The sequence below is a fragment of the Gopherus evgoodei genome, chromosome 2, assembly GCF_007399415.2.
Source record: "Gopherus evgoodei ecotype Sinaloan lineage chromosome 2, rGopEvg1_v1.p, whole genome shotgun sequence".
Classification (NCBI taxonomy): domain Eukaryota; kingdom Metazoa; phylum Chordata; order Testudines; family Testudinidae; genus Gopherus; species Gopherus evgoodei.
In genome coordinates this window covers 210,540,902-210,561,254 of record NC_044323.1, presented here as the reverse complement: position 1 = coordinate 210,561,254, position 20,353 = coordinate 210,540,902, and the positions used below count along the sequence as shown (strand labels likewise).

Sequence of the window (20,353 nt, the reverse complement as noted above, 5' to 3'; positions counted from 1 at the left end):
CTGCTTCCGTGCCAACGGCACCGCGGCCAGAGGGCTAGTCTAAGTCGGATCGCCTGGCACCGACACCTGCTGCGGCACCGATGACGTCGGCACCGTCGATCCCGGTCCCGCAAGGGCCGTAGAATCCGGTGCCTGACGGCTCCCCGGCACGCGCCGTGGTTGAGCTCCTGCTCCGGCTGCTTCCATGCCAACCGAAGCCTCTGAGGCACCGACAACATCGGCACCGTCGATTCCAGTCCCACAAGGGCTATCGAATCCGGTGCCCGACGGCTCCCCGGCACGCGCCGTGGTTGAGCGTATTACTCCCGCTGCTTCAGTGCTGACGGCACCGCAGCCAGACAACTTATCTAACTCGGTTCGCCCGGCACCGGCTCCTACCGAAGCTCTGATGACCTCGGTACCGTGGATCCCGGCCCCACGAGGGCCGTCGAATCCGGTGCCTGACAGCTCCCCAGTACGCACTGTGGTTGAGCCTGCTGTTCCCTGCACGCCGGAGATGTTACCAACGGCGAGGGCTCTCAGTGCCATGACAGAGTCAGTGCTGCCTGACCCGGGCACCGCCGGTACGGGTAATACAGTCTCTTCAAGGGACTGTCCCCTGTCAGTACAGCAGAGCGGCACCGTTCATGATCACGGTCCCGCAGACACTCCAAGTCCTGTCGGCACGCCGGACACCACTGGCAGTCCCGGTGCTGTTTTCCTCGGTACTCGTCACACTCGCTGCACCGGTCGGTATCCCGTTCGCCGACCCGCTATCGGCACCGTTCCGACATCTGGCACCGGGGCAGGTACCTTGACTCCTGTAGCTCTTCTCCGAGCCTCGAGATCTCGGTCGACCTCCCAACACCGTTCTGGTTGCGGGTCTGGATCTCGTTCCAGGTACCGATACGCCTCCCGATGCCGGTCCCCGGTGCCGAGTTGGGCAAGGTCCGAGTGAGTCAGAGACTCGGCCCGTGCCTTCTTTTAGTACCTCCATGGCCATCCGGACACGCATCCGTGTCAGCCCATATGCGCAGATTTTATGCTCAGGACCACGATCCTGATATGATGGCCAGCGGGCGCCAGCCCCGAAGCAGAAAGAGCCTTGGCGAATGCAAGGTGTACTCTGCAGGGGCCCTGCACCTCTGGGTAGCAAAGCAACAAGCCTTGCTTAGCTGCGATAATTATAGCACCTGGGTGGAGGAGTTTCTCCCTCGAACCTCCGACCTGGAGTTCGCTGCCGTCTTGGAGGACGGGGGAAAGAATTTACCCTTTGTTGGTAAAGGCATCTTCGCGGCAGAGACAGCCCCAGACTGCGAAGCCTGCTGGACAATAGGGTCCTAATGCGTCTCAGCATGTATACGCCAGCGACCAAACGCAGGCCTTTATGGCCCCAGCCGCCATACTCTGTGCCTAGCCAGAGGCAGAACTCTGGAAAACGGCAAGGCCAAGGTGGTCGCAGACAAACGTCAGGCCCCCTAAAAAGCCAAAGTCAAGGTCCCTCGCAATTACCACTGGGACCAAAGACGGACCTTCCAAGGTTCGCCGGAGGGCGGTGTACCAGTCGCAGGACGGGATCCTGATCCCGCTTTCTCCTGGCATGGCCCCAGTTACTTTTAGATCGCTGGGTCCTGCGCACGATGGAGCATAGGTACCACCTTTAAATTGCTCCACACCCTGTCCCCCTTCAGCGGACGAAAGGGGCTAGGGGTTTTACTCCCGTTATGCCCTAGTCCCCCACTCGAACACGGGTCTCAGACCTCCCTGGTCCTGCATGGACTCAACCGGTTTGGGATAAGGTTGAAGTTCTGCATGGTATCCCTGGGAACCATTATTCCATCCTTGCCTCCTGGGGGCTACTATGCCGCCCTGGATAGGAAGGACGCGTACTTTCGCAATGCCATTTTCCCTCCGCACGGGAGATGCCTCCGCTTTATAGCCAGCGGTGAATACTCCCGGTTTACGGCCATAGTCGCCGCCTACCGTAGCTATGTCGGATATGCGTTTTTCCGTATTGGGACGATTCGCTTATCCGAGGAGACTCTGAGACACAAACCACTCAGCCCGTGGGCATCGTCACGGTCTTATTCACAGATCAAGGCCTGATGATTACTATAGAGCAATCCACTCTGGTTCCCACGCAGAGGTTGGGCTTCCTAGGGGCTCTCTTGGTCTCCTACCTAGCCGGAGCCTGCTTATCACAACTGCGGTTTTAGGCGATGGCAACAATCATCTGAGGTCTGAAGGCTTCCCAACGACCTCAGCTCGTTCTTGTCTCAGTCTCCTGGGTCCATGGTTGCCCGCAAGTTTGTAACCAAACACGCCAAGCTCCGCCTCCGTCCTCTCCAAGTCCGGCCCACCTCGGCGTACCGCTTGGACAGGGAGCCAGTGGTCATGGTAGTCACCGTTCCCTCGAACGCCTTAGGCTCCCTAGAGTGGTGGCACTCCCTCCTTGGTGTGGACAGGGATGCGGTTTCATCCGCCCCAGCCTTCACTGCCCCTGACGGCGGACGCATCATCTCTCTGCTCGAGTGCTCATGGTCACCTCCGAGCTTAAGGCCTTCGGTCTTCTAGGGAGCTGGCATTCCTCATTAATGCCCCAAAAATGAGAGTAGTCCGCCTGGCATGCCAGGGGTCCCAGCGGCAGCTGCGAGGCCGTTGTATCTCGGTGTTTACAGCCGACACAATGGCCAGGTGCTTCATAAGTATTCAGGGGGGACATAGTCCTTCCCCCTTTTTTGTCAGGAGGCCATCCATTTCCGGGTCTTTTGCATGGCCCACTCGATGGAGCTGGCGACGTCCTTTCTCCCAGGCGTTCGGAACGTCTTAACTCTTTGACTCAGCAGGTTTTTCCTGTCTTACGAGTGATCACTCTGCCCCATGTGAGGCGTCCCGCTTTCCGGAAGTGGAGATGGTTCCTCACACAGACCTGTTCGCTCACCGCGAGGGCAGGAAATGCCAGGTGTTCTGCTCCTTCCAAGGTCTCTCCTCGGAATTGATCTTGGACGCATTCCTGATGCCGTGGAACGGCCAACTGCATTATGCCTCCCCACTGTTCCCACTGGTTCGTTACGTCCTGCTCAAACTCCGCAGGGGCAGAGCGTGCATCATCATGATCACTCCAGAGTGGTCCAGGCAGCACTGACATACCATGTTGCTCGGCCTGTCAGCCCAGACCTCATCACTCAGGGCAATGACAGGCTTCGTCACTCGGACCTGCAGCCTCTTCGCCTCACGGTGGCTCCTGCGTACCTGAGTCGGGGTGACAGGCAGCCTTCCACCTGGTCAACGTACCGAGCCAGGTGGAAGCGTTTCCTTTACAGCTGCAGTATGCTCGATCTTGCTCCTGCTGAGGTCTCGATCCCCTCTATTTGGCCTGCCTCTGGCCTTCAGCGGCAGGATCTGGCGGTATCATCGCTGAGGATACTCTCAGTGGCCATCCCTACCTTCCAGCAGGCTAAGATGGACGTTCAGTGTCCCACGCTCTATGGGTTCGAGGTCCCTCAAGGGCTTGGAGCGCTTGCACCCTCGGGTGCGCCGCCCAGCCCCGCCCTGGGACCTCAACCTAGTCTTGGCCAGACGGGTCTCTGAGATCAGAGCTCTTACGAAGGTTCCACAAAGACAAGGTGCAGTTATGACCGCACCCGGCTTTCCTCCCTAAGGTGTTTTGGCCTTTCATGTTACCCACAGCTCAACGCAATGGGCATAACCGTTGCACTCCTTGGACATCTGTGGAGTGCTCGCATTATATTGTGCTGACAGAATCATTTCCTAAGGTGCCCCAGCTCTGCCCTGGTAGCGGGCCAAAGGGAGGGCTTGCTTGTTTTTCCTCTCAGAGGATCTCATCTTGGGTGATGGCGGACATCCCCACTTGTTATGATTTGGCTCATATTTCCCCAAGCCACATCACCGTGCATTCTACCAGGGCTCAGGCTTCATCTGCCGCCTTGCTGGCTCGTGTTTCTACCCACGAGACCTGTCGCGAAGCTCCATTGGTCCTCGGTCCTTACCTTTGCTTCGCAGTATGCCCTGGTTCAGCAGTCAAGAGAGGCTGTAGCCTCTGGCTCGGCAGTTTTATTCTGCCACATTTCACTCCGACCCCACCGCCTTTGTAAGGCTTGGGATTCACCTAACTGGAATGGATATGAGCAATCACTCGAAGAAGAAAAGACGGTTACTCACCTTTGTAACTGTTGTTCTTCGAGATGTGTTGCTCATATCCATTCCACACCCGCCCTCCTTCCCCACTGTCGGAGTAGCCGGCAAGAAGGAACTGAGGAGCGGGTGGGCCGGCAGGAGTATATATGGAGCGCCATGGTGGCGCCACTCTAGGGGGCGACCTGCCGGCCCACTGAGTTGCTAGGGTAAAAGTTTTCCGACGAATGTGCACGCGCGGCGCGTACACCTAACTGGAATGGATATGAGCAACACATCTCGAAGAACAACAGTTACAAAGGTGAGTAACCGTCTTTTTTCTTGTAGTGGATTTATTATAACCTTAGCAAATGAGGAACACTATAGATAAAGTTGAAAAAGTATTTCCAATATAACTGTATACATTTGTTTACTTAATTTTCTAAGTTTGTGGGGGGTTTTGGTTTTTGGCCAAACTTTTGTTTTGTTTCTGTTTAACCAAAATGTAAACTTTGCTGCAAAACTGGAAGGAAATCTCAACCATTTTGGCTATGACAAAATGCCTTCTCCACTGTACATTATGGTGTTATGTTTTTCATTTGGCTAATAAAAGTCTAAACTTTGAAATGGCAAAGACAGTGCGTTAGTACTTCAATTGGAAGTACTGACTTTATTAAGTTTGGGGATATGAAAAGGTTTTGAATTAAGTTTCTGTTCCTCCTTGGAACATTTCATAGAAAGTGGAAAGAGAAAAGAGGTGCATCAGACGTTAAAACTATCTTCCAGATTTTGGGCAGGAAATATCTGGAGGGATTTTTCCGTTGTATTTAATATTTTAACTCCATTGCAGATGAAATTGTTCAAGAAGGGGTTACTTTGTATTTGCTACAGTCAGTTGATCAGACACTGCTTTCAGCAACAAAGGAGCGAATTGACTTTCTACCACACTATGACACACTTATCAAAAGTGGCATGTATGAATATTATGCTAGTGAAGGTCAAAATCCTTTGCGTAAGTATTCAGATTTTTTTATAATCTAAAAATTGTTTTTCATGTATTATTAATCATCATTTACCTTAGAAGGACCTTCATGAGCAAGGCATTTCTTGTCTTTAATAATTTCACTTGTATTTTACCTTTTGTCACTTTGGTTGGAGCATTTAACCTTCAATTTTTTTCAGTTCACCTTTACTTTTAAACTCTGGTTTAGAAAGTGATTCTAAAAATAGTATCATGAAGTTCCAAGTTTACTGCACACGTTACTTGCAGAAGAATTTTTCTTATTTTACAAGCAAAAATACTTTGTCATTGAGAATTTTGCAAACTCAACCGGAGATATGAAAGCCCAGCCTTTCTTTCTAGTGCCTGTACTTGTAGTAGATTTTGTATTTTGCATTTATTGATACACGAGTCTGACTATAAGCCTGTTTGCTGTCCCTATCTGTGTTTTGGCTCTTCCGGGCTGACAGGATTAAAAAATAGAAACTAGTTGTCTTTGTTAATAAAGTAAGCTGATGTACTCTTTAAAGAAGGTACCACTTGTACATTGGTCATTTTTTCTGATCATTGCCGCATTTCACGGTACAGATTAATTTGTGTACCAACTTAATTAAATACTACTAAACTTTTGTTCTCTTTATTTAGTATGCATATCCTTCTAGGCTCAGAACTGCCTAGAAAAATCACAATCGTAGAACTATATGCACATCACTTCATGCATGGAATTCTGGATTATAATAAGATGTGGCTCACAACTATCCCTATTTCTTTTCACGAGCAGGAAACACCAATTACTCACAGTCTTTTGGATTACCATATTCCTATTTTCTTCTGCAGTTTTTGGTTTAGTCTGTTGATTATTATTATTGTGGCAGTTGGAGTGTTTAGGAACATAGGAAAAGACATACTGGTTTAGACAAGTTGTTCATATTTCCAACAGTGGCCAGTACCAGGTGCCTTAGAGGAAGGTGCAAGAGCCCAGCAGTAGGCAATTATGGAATAACCCGCACATGATGAAAGTTTCTTCCTAATCCCCATTTCAAATTAGTTTATTTCCTGAAGCAATGAGGGTTTATAACCCTTTCTAAGACTATTTATTTTAATTTATACTATTTTATGTGTGTCCAGTTCTTTCTACTGAATACTGCATAGCCCCTTTCCTCTATGATATGTTGTGGCAATGAATTTCACAGACTAATTGTATGTTCTGTGGGGAAAGTATTTCCTCTTACCAGTTTTAAATGTGTTGCCTTTCAATTTAATTGAGTACCCACTGTTTTTGTATTAGAGAGGGTGAATAGACGTGCCTGATCTGCTCTCTCTAAACTATTCATTATTTTGTATACTATTATCTCATCCAGTCTTAGAGATCTCCTTTAAGGTGAGCTGTCCTAATCTTTTCAAACTCTCTTCATTATAGAGGTTTTTTCATGTTTCTTATCACTTGTTGCCCATATCTGACCATCTCCTCCTTCTGTGATATCTCCTTTTGAGGTGGAATTACCAGAAAGTAACATCTTATTACAGATTGTTCTAAATCTTGGCATTTTAATTTTTATTATTGCTCATCGTCAGTTTATGCACTCTAATGTTTTGCTTTTTTCATTGTTGCTGCACAATGAGCAAATTTTTTAACTGAGCAATGATGTCCTGTTCTTTTTTACTGAGATGTTAAAAGTTGTCTGAGAAGTTCTGATTACTACTTCCAGTGTGTGTTGCCTTGCATTTGTCAAATCTGCTATTGTACTTCCATTCACCAAATTTTTAAACTCCCTCTGCAATTTTCTTCATCTTCTGTGGTCTTGACTAACTTAAATAAGTTTTTCTGTAAATTTTGCCACCTGTGCCCAATCCCTTTTTTAGTGAATCCAGACTCCCATCAAATTTTGTAGATAAAAGGCAGTCTGTTAAACACTTGATGTCCCAGAAATTCATTCCTGATTTGTGATAACTGATCCAGAATATGTTTCACCAATGAACAAGGAGGAACAGGTTTGTCTCCAGTGTTGGGGAGTGGGGTGGGGAACCCCTTTAATTCAGTTATGTTCCCAAGCATAGCTAATAGCCACTCGCCTTGTAGGGGACTTGAACATGCTCAGCAAGCACTAATAAACACACATGAATGACTCTTAAAACAAGTGATGGTGGATCAAGTATTTTTCATTGTCAGTCATATATTGCCAACATTTACCTGGGAGTCATGCCCAGGGAACACTGGTTCAAGTATGTGGGTATTTTCCTACTTTTAGAGATCAATAATTACTAACAATTTTTTCTTTTTCCTTAGCATTTGCCTTTGCTGAGTTGATTGACAATTCTTTGTCAGCTACTTCTCGAAATACTGGTATTCGAAGCATACAGATAAAATTGGTACGATACAAAAGGAATACTCTATTTTATACTCTATTCAAATTTAGGATTTCATGTATATATTTTGGTTCTCCTTGTTTTTCTTTCCAAACAGTTATTTGATGAGTCTCAAGGAAAACCAGCCGTTGCCGTGATTGATAATGGAAGAGGGATGACTTCTAAGCAGCTTAACAACTGGGCTGTGTATAGATTATCAAAGTTTACAAGACAAGGTGATTTTGAAAGGTTAGAAAGCATTATACGTTGTTTTTAATCACACAACTGAAAAACTGACAAGTTGTGAAGATCTTTACAGAGCACATTTTTTAAAATAGAGAATTACTAATATCAGGTTCATGTCGGGTATATTGCATTGCTGTAGCCCAGCTGAGAGGTGATGAAGGTATGAAAAACTGAGGTCAGGTCATTGTTCACTAGGACTGGGTAGAGTGCTCAAAACAACTGGAGATGGTAGAAAGTGTTACTGGTAGATGCTGCTATATTAGGGTTTAGTGCCAATGGGGAAAGGGGAAGCTATGCTAGGATTAATATGTCGTCTTCTACCATTCTGTCATCTTAAGTTTCTGTATAATGGTTATCATGGTATCTCAAATGTTTTTAACACAGATCTGGCAATTATGAGAAATGTTTTTAAGATTGTGTCTTATGTCTTTATAAAAAGAACTTGATACAGAAGGAAAATGACCAAACCAAGTCACTTTCCTTCTGTAGTTTGTAGGGTGCCTATGGGTACGAACAAAATGGTTAAAAGAATAAAAGTAATTCAGATAAGAGTTAAAATGCCAAAAACCAAACAGAGACTTACCCTGCCACAGGAAGGGCAGAAAAATTGTATACATGGCTCATTGGGGAGAGGTGGGAGGGAAACCTATAAACAGTTTTGCTAGGCAACCATGTTAATCAGAATACATTGTGACCTACATGATTTCAGTTTAATAATCAATTTTGTTTTCTCTTTTTAGAGATTGATAAAACTACAACCTGGGTATTAGTTGCAACATTAAATGTATGCTCTTAACATGGATTTGAGGTCTTGAATGAGAAATTTTTGAATGAAAAACTTTAGGGACGATGATGATTACAGGAGGTGTTTAATAAAAATGTTTATCCTTGAGCAGTTTTGTGATGTGTGTTTTGAAAAAAGTATTAAAGACAGTTTTGTTTTTAGTGATCATTCAGGATATGTACGCCCTCCTCCAGTGCCTCGCAGTTTAAATAGTGACATCTCATATTTTGGTGTTGGAGGCAAACAAGCTGTGTTCTTCATTGGGCAGTCTGCCAGAGTAAGTAGAATGATCTCAGTATATTAATTATCAGCATTTCTTTACACAATGACATTGAGGTAATTCATCTGTTACCACATCACTGAACTGTCTTATTAATAATGCATTTTGGTGTCCAACTGTGATTTTTAAATTTATTTTTCTTTAATACTTAACAGATGATAAGCAAACCTGCAGATTCTCATGATGTCCATGAGCTTTTCCTTTCTAAAGAGGATTTTGAAAAGAAAGAGAAAAACAAAGAAGCAATATATAGTGGATATATTAGAAACAGAAAGGTAAAGTAATGCTTTTTTAAGTGAACATCTTTCCTAGGAAAACTAGTTTGTTTTGTATGGTATACTTATAACAGTTCTCCAAGCATACATATGTCACATGCACACAGTTAGTGTATGGGGTATAAAAGTTAATAAAGTGAACTTAATGGCAGTATATTGTAAGGTTTTCTCACATGTGGGTCTTCTACCATATGTATTATAACGCAAAGGATTGATTGAGTCAGTGAGTGACACTTTTTCTGAGTCACTATGCTGCTTTGAGGTACTATCTGGAGAAAAATGCTTTGGCATTGTTAATAATAATAACTGCAAATGTGCTGGCTTAGTACCAAACATAAAAGGAAAATATCCCAGCTTCAAGAGTTTATAGTCTAAATTAGAGAACGAGAGTACCTTCCAAACCAAAATATTATACATGAAATATACATTATTTATAGGTGAAAGGTTCACAGGAGTTTTTTTGTTGTTCATTTTGAATCTTGATGACTTATCATTGAAAAGCTTGTGGATGTAAAGAGCCAAAGAGGAATTTCAATGGTCAGTCCTGCCCTGTTCCATTTTCCTGACATTTTGGAAGAAGAATTAAAAATGCGAGTGAGAGGAAAGACAGTAAAGTCTAAGGAGAGAGGCTCAAAAGGAGTGTGGGAAGAAAAAAATGAGACCAAAGATGTAGGCAGGGTCACAGCTGGAAGCACTTTGACGATGATAAAGGGCTTGAATTTTGATTTGGAAGATGAGAAGCCAGTAAAGAAATCTAAAGAGGAGACTGACATGGCTAGAGTGGCAGGAGAAGGAACTGATTTTTAGAAAGATCCTTTTGAAGCTGCTGAAGTAGGAGACTAGAGAGAAGTAGGTTGCAATAGTGAAGGCAAAAAATGACTGCATCAGCAAAAGTTTTTGCTGTAGTGATAAGAAGGTATACATACATTTTGGAGACAAAGGACTGACAGGATTTGCTAAGGGCCTGGATGTCTAGAGTGACCCTGGGGTTCTAATACTGTGAGGTGGGAGGGGAGGAGTGGGGAGTGGAGTGTTTGACAGAAGTGGAGAAGGGGAAAAGAAATAAAATAAGTTCTTAGAGTATGTGTCAGTGTGGCTCCCACTGTAGGCGTGCACGTGTGGGAGACCAGCTTCCTCTTGTTAGTAGTATCTGGTGGGGTCATGCACGTACCATATGCCTCCTTGTGCTTCCCATAAAGGGAAGGGTGACTGCGACCCCCTTCCTCAGTTCCCTCTTACCTAGCTGTGTCTATTTGTTGAGAACTCTAGCATGAGCTGTCTTTGTCTTAAGCATCTGAGACATTTAATATCAACTATCATTCTCTTACTTACAACATTTTGGACTTGGATAATCCTTATCCAGATGTAAATTTTTTGACCTGACTTCCCTGTACATCACCAAACCACCTCCCCATACTGACAGCCCTTGTACAAGAACCTCAGGATGGCAGATTCAGAACCCTGTGATAGGCTAATTTTGTTTAAAGATAGACGCAGTAAGTACTGTGTATGCCTGGGTGAATCAGACATTCTAAGCAGTGGCTTTGTTTACCTTTCATTCTCCATTGTACCTAAAAATGCTGGGATTCAAGACACAAGCTCCATCTCTTAGAAAAATCTGAGTGTAGCATAGAACCCAGAAGCTCCAAGGTCAACTCCCCCTCCCCCTGCTGGTCAAACATGCACCCTTCAGTAGACTGAGCAGGTAAGTGATGCCCAAGATGTCAGTGGAGAAGTCTGCACTGAGTAAGAAACTAACAGTGGCATTGATGCTGGCGCTGACCCTAGTACTGGAATCATCAAGACCATTCACATCAAAGGTAATGCCTAAGATATCAAAGAAGGCCACTGAAAGAGGACACCCTGGAACACAGAAGTTCAAAGGAGAGTTTGGTGTCCTCTTATGCAGAGAGACAGGAAAGCATTGGGGAATAAACACTCCAAAACATGTCCAGCTCCGCAGATGAGTGGAAAAAGAGCATACTGCTGTGCAGCAGACTCCATTAGTACCCCACCTGGTACCAAAGGCCCCACTGCCAATGTTGACCCCAGCACCAAGGGAACAATCATGGATTGCAGAACTGTCATTGATGCTGACAAAAGCCCCAGCACCATCTCTGAAGAAGTTATACTCCTTGTCACCATCACAGTGGCACACCTTGCTGATATCGAGTAGGAAGTCCTCCCCCATACAGTTCCTGAGCAGTACTGCCAGAAGAACCTACTGTTCCACCCGTGTATTCATACAGTATGCCACTCTAGGGGGGAGGGATAGCTCAGTGGTTTGAGCATTGGCGTGCTAAACCCAGGGTTGTGAGTTCAATCCTTGAGGGGGCTGCTTAGGGATATGGGGCAACATCAGTATTTGGTCCTGCTATTGAAGGCAGGGGGCTGGACTTGATGACCTTTTGGGGTCCGTTCCAGTTCTATGAGAGAGGTATATCTCCGTGTTTTTTGTTGTTGTTCTGGCATCTATCTTCCCAAGCCTTAAGGAGCCGCTCGCCTCCATTGGAGGAGATCTCCTCCTCCAATAGCCTCATTAGCAAGACTACAGATGACAGAGTACTAGGTGGAGTGGGACCTAGACTCACAAACCTATCAGTGACTGGTGTTGCCTCTCCCACTCCCGCCCCCTCAAAGACCTTTCTTCTTTGTGTGACAGAGCAATTGCCTTGGCACAGATAACAATGCCGGATGATTTCAAAACATTCCAATAGTTCCTGGTATGATTTGCAGACTCACTGGAGATTGGAACTTTGATAATACCTAAAAAATCTCTCAAATTATTCGATATCTGATCACCAGCAGGTCCTGCCAGAATTGCCTTCCTCATAAATAAGGGATTACTAGACCTGTTGCAAGCCCTGTTGCTAACAGCAGCCACTGCACCATCACCAACAGAGCATATTGAGAAAAGATGCCTGGTTATACCTTCCAGGGTTGAATACTTTTATTTGCATCCTACCACAGACTTCTAATGGTCTTGGCCATCTAAGAAAAATCTTGGCAAAAATGCTCCTGAAATCAAAGATTCCAAATGATTAAATCTGTTCAGGAGAAAGACCAACTGCTGTACATCACTACAGCTGGCTAGTTGGCAAGTTCTCCTTGCCAAATATGACTTTTTAATATGGGACAAAGTGAAGCTATTTATCAACAAGCTCCCTCATGAGGTTAGGGGGTCTCTGGAGGACAGTGTAAAAGAGGGATGATTGGTGGCAAATATGTTGTTGGGTGCAGATGACATCACACAGTTAGATCCATGGCCACTGTGGTGACTATGCTGGGGACAAAAAGAACAGGAGTACTTGTGGCACCTTAGAGACTAACAAATTCATTTCAGCATGAGCTTTTGTGAGCTACAGCTCACTTCTTCAGATGCATAGAATAGAACACACAGACAGGAGATATTTATACATACAGAGAACGTGAAAAGGTGGAAGTATGCATACCAACAGGAAGAGTCTAATCAATTGAGATGAGCTATTATACAGCAGGAGAAAAAACACTTTTGAAGTGATAATTAAAATGACCCATAGAAGATGTGAGGAGAACTTAACATAGGGAAATAGATTCAATTAGTGTAATGACCCAACCATTCCCAGTCTCTGTTTAGGCCTGAGTTAATTGTATCTAATTTGCATATTAATTCAAGTTCAGCAGTCTCTCTTTGGAGTCTGTTTTTGAAGTTTTTTTTGTTGCAGAATTGCCACCTTAAAGTCTGTCACTGAGTGGTTAGAGAGGTTGAAGTGTTCTCCCACTGGTTTTTGAATGATATGATTCCTGATGTCAGATTTGTGTCCATTTATTCTTTTGCGTAGAGACTGTCCGGTTTGGCCAATGTACATGGCAGAGGGGCATTGCTGGCACATGATGGCATATATCATGTTGGTAGATGTGCAGATGAACGAGCCCCTGATGGCATGGCTGATGTGATTAGGTCCTATGATGGAGTCACTTGAATGTGTGGACAGAGCTGGCATCGGGCTTTGTTGCAAGGATAGGTTCCTGGGTTAGTGGTTATGTTGTATGGTGTGCGGTTGCTGGTGAGTATTTGCTTCAGGTTGGGAGACTGTCTGTAAGCGAGGACTGGCCTGTCTTCCAAGATCTATGAGAGTGAGGAATCATCTTTAAGGATAGGTTGTAGATCTTTGATGATGCGCTGGAGAGGTTTTAGTTGGGGGCTGTAGGTGATGGCTAGTGGCGTTCTGTTGTTTTCTTTGTTGGGCCTGTCCTGTAGTAGGTGGCTTCTGGGTACTCTCCAGGCTCTGTCAATCTGTTTTTTCACTTCAGCAGGTGGGTATTGTAGTTTTAAGAATGCTTGATAGAGATCTTGTAGGTGTTTATCTCTGCCTGAGGGATTGGAGCAAATACGGTTGTATCTTAGAGCTTGACTGTAGACAGTGGATCATGTGATGTGTCTTGGATGGAAGCTGGAGACCTGTAGATAAGTATAGCGGTCAGTGGGTTTCCAGTATAGGGTGGTGTGTATGTGACCATCGCTTATTAGCACAGTAGTGTCTAGGAAATGGACGGCTTGTGTGGATTGGTCTAGGCTGAGGTTGATGGTGGGATGGAAATTGATAAAATCACGGTGGAATTCCTCGAGGGCTTCTTTTCCATGAGTCCAGATGATGAAGATGTCATCAGTGTAGCTCAAGTAGAGCAGGGGCGTTAGGGAACAAGAGCTAAGGAAGCGTTGTTCTAAGTCAGCCGTAAAGATGTGGGCATACTGTGGGGCCATGCGGGTACCCATAGCAGTGCCACTGACTTGAAGGTATATATTGTCCCCAAATGTGAAATAGTTGTGGGTGAAGACAAAGTCACAAAGTTCAGCCACCAGGTTAGCTGTGATATTATCGGGGATACTATTCCTGATGGCTTGTAGTCCATCTTTGTGGAATGTTGATGTAGAGGGCTTCCACATCCATAGTGGCCAGGATGGTGTTTTCTGGCAGATAACCGATGGATTGTATTTCCTCAGGAAGTCAGTGGTGTCTCGAAGATAGCTGCGAGTGCTGGTAGCATAGGGCCTGAGGAGAGAGTCCACATAGCCAGACAATCCTGCTACTAAGGTGCCAATGCTTGAGATGATGGGGCGTCCAGGATTTCCATATTTATGGATCTTGGGTAGCAAATAGAATACACCTGGTCCGGGTTCTAGGCATGTGTCTGTACAGATCTGTACCTGTGCTTTCTCAGGGAGATTTTTGAGCAGATCGTGAGTTTCTTTTGGTAATCATCCGTGGGATCAGAGGGTAATGGCCTGTAGAATGTGGAGTTAGAGAGCTGCCTAGCAGCCTCTTGTTCATATTCCGACCTATTCATGATGACGACAGCACCTCCTTTGTCAGCCTTTGTCACCTCCTTTGTTGTTTACAAGAGATGCTGGGGACATCTCTTGTAAACTACAAATCACTACTGAAGATTGCCCTTTGAAGGAATATATCAGAGGGGTTGCCATGTTAGTCTGGATCTGTAAAAGCAGCGAAGAGTCCTGTGGCACCTTACAGACTAACAGACATATTGGAGCATGAGCTTTCGTGGGTGCATCCGATGAAGTGGGTATTCACCCATGAAAGCTCATGCTCCAATACGTCTGTTAGTCTATAAGGTGCCACAGGACTCTTTGCTGCCTTTGAAGGAATGAATAGAGGTATTTAGTGAGAAAACAATGCTCTATACTCACTAACAATTCCAAGGCAATTCTGTAATATTTTGGAATCTGCACAGTTCTGGTGTACCCCACTCCATTTTAATATCAAGAAAGACAGTACATGTCTTCCTATTATAGATAGTCTGAGTACCAGTCTAAAAAGTGTCAAGAAACAGCAGAGGAAGCAAACTTTTCTCCACTCTACTTAAATACAGAGCTCCATTTGTGTACCAGCAAATTTGACAACGTGGTCAAGAACTGCACCAAGTCAACGGAGTACTTCCTTCAGAAGCACCTTGCCTCATTCCTTCAAGCATGGACAGGCAATACTACAGACACATAGCTGCTTGATATCATCATCCTGTTCCGTTTTCTACCTCCTTCCCTGCCTTCTTTCAGGGACTCTTTTGCAAACAGAATTGGCCTCATTGCTCTGTCTAGGAGCCTTAGAAGATTAGTCTCAGGAATACCAAGAGGAATAGGCTTCTATACTCTGTATTTCTTCATTCTGAAGAAAGATGTCTTCATCCTGTTCTAGACTAGACATTGCCCCCCACCTGGACCACAGGAAGTATTCTAGATTTATAGTGGGACCTAGGTTCTAACCTTTGGACACACCATAGCACTGAGAGTATTTTCCCAAGCACCTGGCAGGGGTAGTGTACTTCACGTCTATGCATACCTGGGTGACTGGCTGATCACAGGCAAGTGCCAGGTGAGACCAGGACAACACTAAATCAAGTCCTCTCCCTGTTCTCTTAGTTAGAGTTTCTGGTTAACTACAAAAAATCATCTCTCTCACAATTCCAGAGAGTAGAATTAATAGGAACCCTACTCAACTCAGTCAGCCCAAGCATATCTATCAGAGGACTTATTCAATTGCTTTCAGTCACTGACAAGACACTGCATGATGCTCTTGCCCATGCCTGGGGTTATTAGGACACATGTACCTAAGTAACACAGTTTGCCAAACCTTTCTCCTATCTACTCACATACACTGCAGACATTCCAGCACTGGCCAAGGCCAGTGCATACCCCAACCAAACACTACATGAATAGATTGGTCACGGTACCATCTCAAGTCTTTTGAGAAGTCACCTAATGGCTAGACCCCTTGAATGCAAGAAAAGGGGTGTTCTCCTTGACCCCCTTCCCAGCAATGACATTTACTGTGGAGGTATCAGGGACAGGTTAGGGCATCCACCTGAATCATCTCCAAATGCAAGGAGTATATTCCTTAAATGTTACATGTGAACATCTTAGAGCTGAGGGACATCAAGTTGGACTGTGTAGTGGTCCTAGCTGGTCTGCAGAACTCTATAGTGTAGTGTAATGTCGGCAATGCACTATATCAGCAAACAGGGAGGTGCACAATTGTTCCCACTTGTCTGGAAGCCATCAAATTCTGTGGTTAGTGTCACCAACATGGAGTGACCCCAGTGGCCCTGCCTTTTCCAGGGGTTAACAAAGATTTCATGAATTTCGGAAACAGATGTGATAATCAGCAATAAGCAGTGGTTGTGGAAATCCATTCTCAACCCAATATTCTGACTGTTGGGGAACCAGACCATAGACCTATTTGCCATCACAGAGAATGCTAAATGCAAAGTTCTAGGAGAGGCATGAGCCTAGGATCTCTCCCAGATGCTTTCCTCCTCTGATAGTTTTGAAATCTCCTCTGTTCTTTCCAATGGATCACCATGATCCCTGGAAGAATATCCAACATAAGATAGGACAAAGCTACTGTTGCGATGATGACCCCATACTGCCAAGACAATTTTGATCTACTCCAGATATCCAGCCAACCTCCGGTTCACCTTTCCCCTTGCCCAGACACAGCGTCACAGCATTAGGGTCAGATACTGCATCCAGTATCCAGTGACTTGGGCCAGCATATCTAAAAGATGGCCTAAGGATCCAGGATGAAGGACTGCTTCTGTTCTTAGGCACAGTGGAACTTCCTATCAAAGAGTGAAGATTATCTATGCAGGAGAAAGAATTGTGGTGAGGCCTGACAGAGACTGTGGAACAAACTCCTGCAGGAACTAAGGGCTCTCCACCTCCCACTCATGTGCAAAGTGCATTTTTTGGATCTTTACCTTTTCTAATTTAAACCCATAGCAGCATGTACGCTTAGAAAGGAAAGCCTCAAAACCAAAACAGTACACACATTTCTGCCCACTAGACAATGAGAGAGAGAATGAACCACACAACATAAGTTAGTCATTTAGCTTAATGCAAGGGTTCTCAAACTGGGAGTTGAGAGCCCTCAGGAGGTTGCAAGGTTATTACCTATAGAGTTGTGAGCTGTCAGCCTCCACCTCAAACCACACTTTTTGCCTCCAGCATTTATTATAATGTTAAATATATTTAAAAGTGTGTTTAATTTATATGGGGAGGTTGCACTCAGAGGCTTGCTATGTGAAAGGGTCACCAGTGCAAAAGTTTGAGAACCACTGGCTTAATGCATTACTGGAAGATGTCCAGTTACTACAGTGATGTGGCAGTGTAAGACTCTTGTATAGAATTACATAGGTGTTGATAGATTGAAGGTTGCTGAATTGAGAGCACCATATACTGACAGTTAATTAAGTAGGATGCTCTTAAACAAAGAAGATTAGCCTGCCATGTAATGTCTGCTATAAGAGTGTCTTGCAATTTTTGCCTCCGTATGCTTGGTAGGACTTTTTTCACCCATCTTTGAAATGATATAGAGGGGCTTAGAAAAATATACTGTTCAATTCCTGTCTTTGTTTCATTTTTGGCCCCTTTTTCTAGCCATCTGACTCTGCTCATATCACCAGTGATGATGAACGATTTCTACACAGTCTCATAATGGAAGAAAGGGACAAGAAGAGTTTCACTGCGGTTGTCGTTACAGGTGTACAACCAGATCACATGCAGTACTTGAAAAACTATTTTAATCTTTGGACAAGGCAATTGGCGTGAGTCAACATTTAATTTTTGTAAAAGATTTTTCTTATTTAAAAAAAAACCTCTTATGCAAAGTCAGACTATAATCTGTTGTTACACTTTTAGTGATGTAATTTGTGTTTGGATTTACTATTAATAATGTTGATGATAAATATTCTAATGACTTTGAAATTCAGTACCATAACTTGTCACTTAATATTGTAGTTATGTTCCTGAAAAATGCAACTTTAAGCAAAACGATGTTAAGTGAATCCAATTTCCCCATACGAATTAATATGACTGATGGGGTTAGTTTCCAGGAAAATGTCTTTTTTTTGTCAGACAAAAGGCATTATATACATTTAAAACAATTTTAAACAAGCAGTTTAATACAGGTATAAGTTTTAAACAATTTTAAGGAAACAATTTAATACTACAATCATCATTGCTGAGCATGAAGCTTGGTTGAGATGATGGAGTCAGAGAGTGGAAGAGGATGGATTGTCCACCTGCTCCTCTTGCTGTTCCTGCTGAACTTTCTGAACTCTAAAAAACACATCTAGAAATTGTTATTTTGCTTTCCTTTCCCTTCCTGTCCCCCCCGGTAAATTTCTTTATGGCAAGTCATTAGATGACCAACTCCGCTAATCACTTTGGACCTGTTGGGATCGTCATCACTAAGGATTTGCAAGCCAGCTTCAATCATTTGGAAAGCTTCAAAAAGACTTTGGCAGTCAAATTTCGATGGATTGGTTCTACTTCTTGGCCCTCTTCTTACATTGCTCTCGTCACCTCTTCTTGCATCAAATCTTCATTGGTTAGCTCTTCTCCGTGTGATTGCAGAAGTTGTGAAACGTCGGCTTCTGTCACCTCATCAAAACCTGCTTTCTTGGCCAAGCTGAGGATATCTTTCTTCATAGCGGGGACAACATCTTTAAATCCTTTTAAGTCATTGACACGTTCAGGCCACAACTTTCCCCACACACCATTGATGCATGCCTGAGTAACTTCAGCCCAGGACTCACCAATGTTATTGATGCACTTCAGGATGTTGTTGTCATGCCAAAATTGCCGAATCATAGGTTTGCCTTCCCCATCGGTGCCTCTGATGAGCTGGTCAAAAGTACAGCGTAAGTAATGCTCCTTAAATGCAGTGATGGCTCTTTGGTCCATGGTTTGGATGAGTGATGTCTTATTAGGTGGCAGAAAGACAACTTTGACTTTTTCACACAGGTCAATAAGCAATAAAATCTTGAAATCAAGATTTTCCTTAGCACAGTATTCCTTCCATGCAGGGACAGCATAGAGAGTCACCCATTCTGAAAAAATAGCTCCAGTTATCCATACCTTCATATTGGATCTCTAAATGACCGGAAGGTGTTCCTTTGAAAATCTCTTGAGCGCGCATGATGTTTCAGATTGGTGCATTGTCAGTGGTTTCATCTTCATGTCTCCGGCAGCATTACCACCTAGAAGCAAGGTTAGACGATTTTTAGCTGCTTTAAATCCAGGCTCTGTCATCTCCTCTTGGGAAATGTAAGTCCGCTTAGGCATTCTCTCTCAGTACAAGCCCATTTCATCAGCATTGAAGACTTGTTTAGGGGAATAGCCACCTTCCTCAATTATTTTCTTGAGATAGTCCGGGAATTCTTTTAGCTGCTGCAGCATCAGCAGTAACCGCCTCACTGGACATCTTGAAGTTATGCAGGTGGAAGCGCCTCTTGAACCAATCGAACCATCCCCGACTTGCTATGAAAGTCTCTGTGATCTTTCACCTTGGTCTGTCTTCAAATTGTTATGCAAACTTTTTGCCTTAGCTTGTATCACTAGCAAACTTAGAGGTATGTTCCACTGGTTTTGGTCCTCTATCCACAGTGAGAGAAGATGCTCTGTGTTTTCAGCAAACTACTACTTGATCGAATTATTGTAGTAGTACTAAGCGGTGTTACACACTGAGCACTAGCCCTGAGCTTTTTGGCATTATTCCTAATTGTTTTCTTAGTGATCAAAGAAATACCTAGAGTGATGCCAATGTCTACTGCATGCTCACCTGCATCAAAATGCTTTAAAATGTCTAATTTAGTACCCAAACTAATGGGTTTCCTGGTTTTCTTGCTGCTAGTGGTACTGCTACTGCTAGGTACTCCACTATCACTTGCTGGATGTATATGACTCATGAAGCTGTGGGTGATGATTCTCCGGATGTGCAGGCATGTGCTACTCTTCATTCCCTTCAGGCTGGAGTGGTTGGAGTCATGCAGCATCAATCAACTATTGCAAGGGAAAGAATTTGGAAAACCTATGTCATTCTCCATGGTAATCTGCTGTCCTATTGGAAACCCTAGGCTAGGACTAGTTATGGAGGTTCTTACTTTCTTGCAGGGTCTTAACTTCACAGGAGTCCTGCTGGAGGACCAAAGGCCTCTCTTCTAGGGTGCCCTGGAAAACTGGCTCTGCTGTATCTCCCCTTGTAACCATGCACTCAGCACCCAGGCAGCATTGCAGCCAATGTAGTAAGAGGAGGAAAATAATGTTTGCTGCAGGGCTGTGCCCCTGTCTGCTGTGTGCATGTAGGGTGTCATAACTCTAGTCCCCGATTTGGACCTTAGCGTCCAAAATATGGGGGTTAGCATGAAAACCTCCAAGCTTAGTTACCAGCTTGGACCTGGTACTTGCTGCCACCACCCAAAAAATTAGAGTGTTTTGGGGCACTCTGGTCCCCCCGAAACCCTTCCCTGGG

The 20,353-nt window shown here is 44.5% G+C and overlaps 1 protein-coding gene across 3 annotated transcripts in view; it reads left to right on the top strand.

Moving 5' to 3' along the window:
* SMCHD1 (structural maintenance of chromosomes flexible hinge domain containing 1) overlaps positions 1-20,353 on the top strand; it is a 196,446-nt gene that overhangs the window by 15,552 nt on the left and 160,541 nt on the right. For all 3 annotated transcript variants that reach the window (XM_030552849.1, XM_030552848.1, XM_030552850.1), the window contains exons 3-8: positions 4,964-5,125; positions 7,401-7,483; positions 7,578-7,708; positions 8,652-8,766; positions 8,925-9,044; positions 17,479-17,645. In XM_030552849.1, coding sequence (XP_030408709.1) covers positions 4,964-5,125; positions 7,401-7,483; positions 7,578-7,708; positions 8,652-8,766; positions 8,925-9,044; positions 17,479-17,645 — 778 coding nt within the window. The remainder of the gene's footprint in view (positions 1-4,963; positions 5,126-7,400; positions 7,484-7,577; positions 7,709-8,651; positions 8,767-8,924; positions 9,045-17,478; positions 17,646-20,353) is intronic.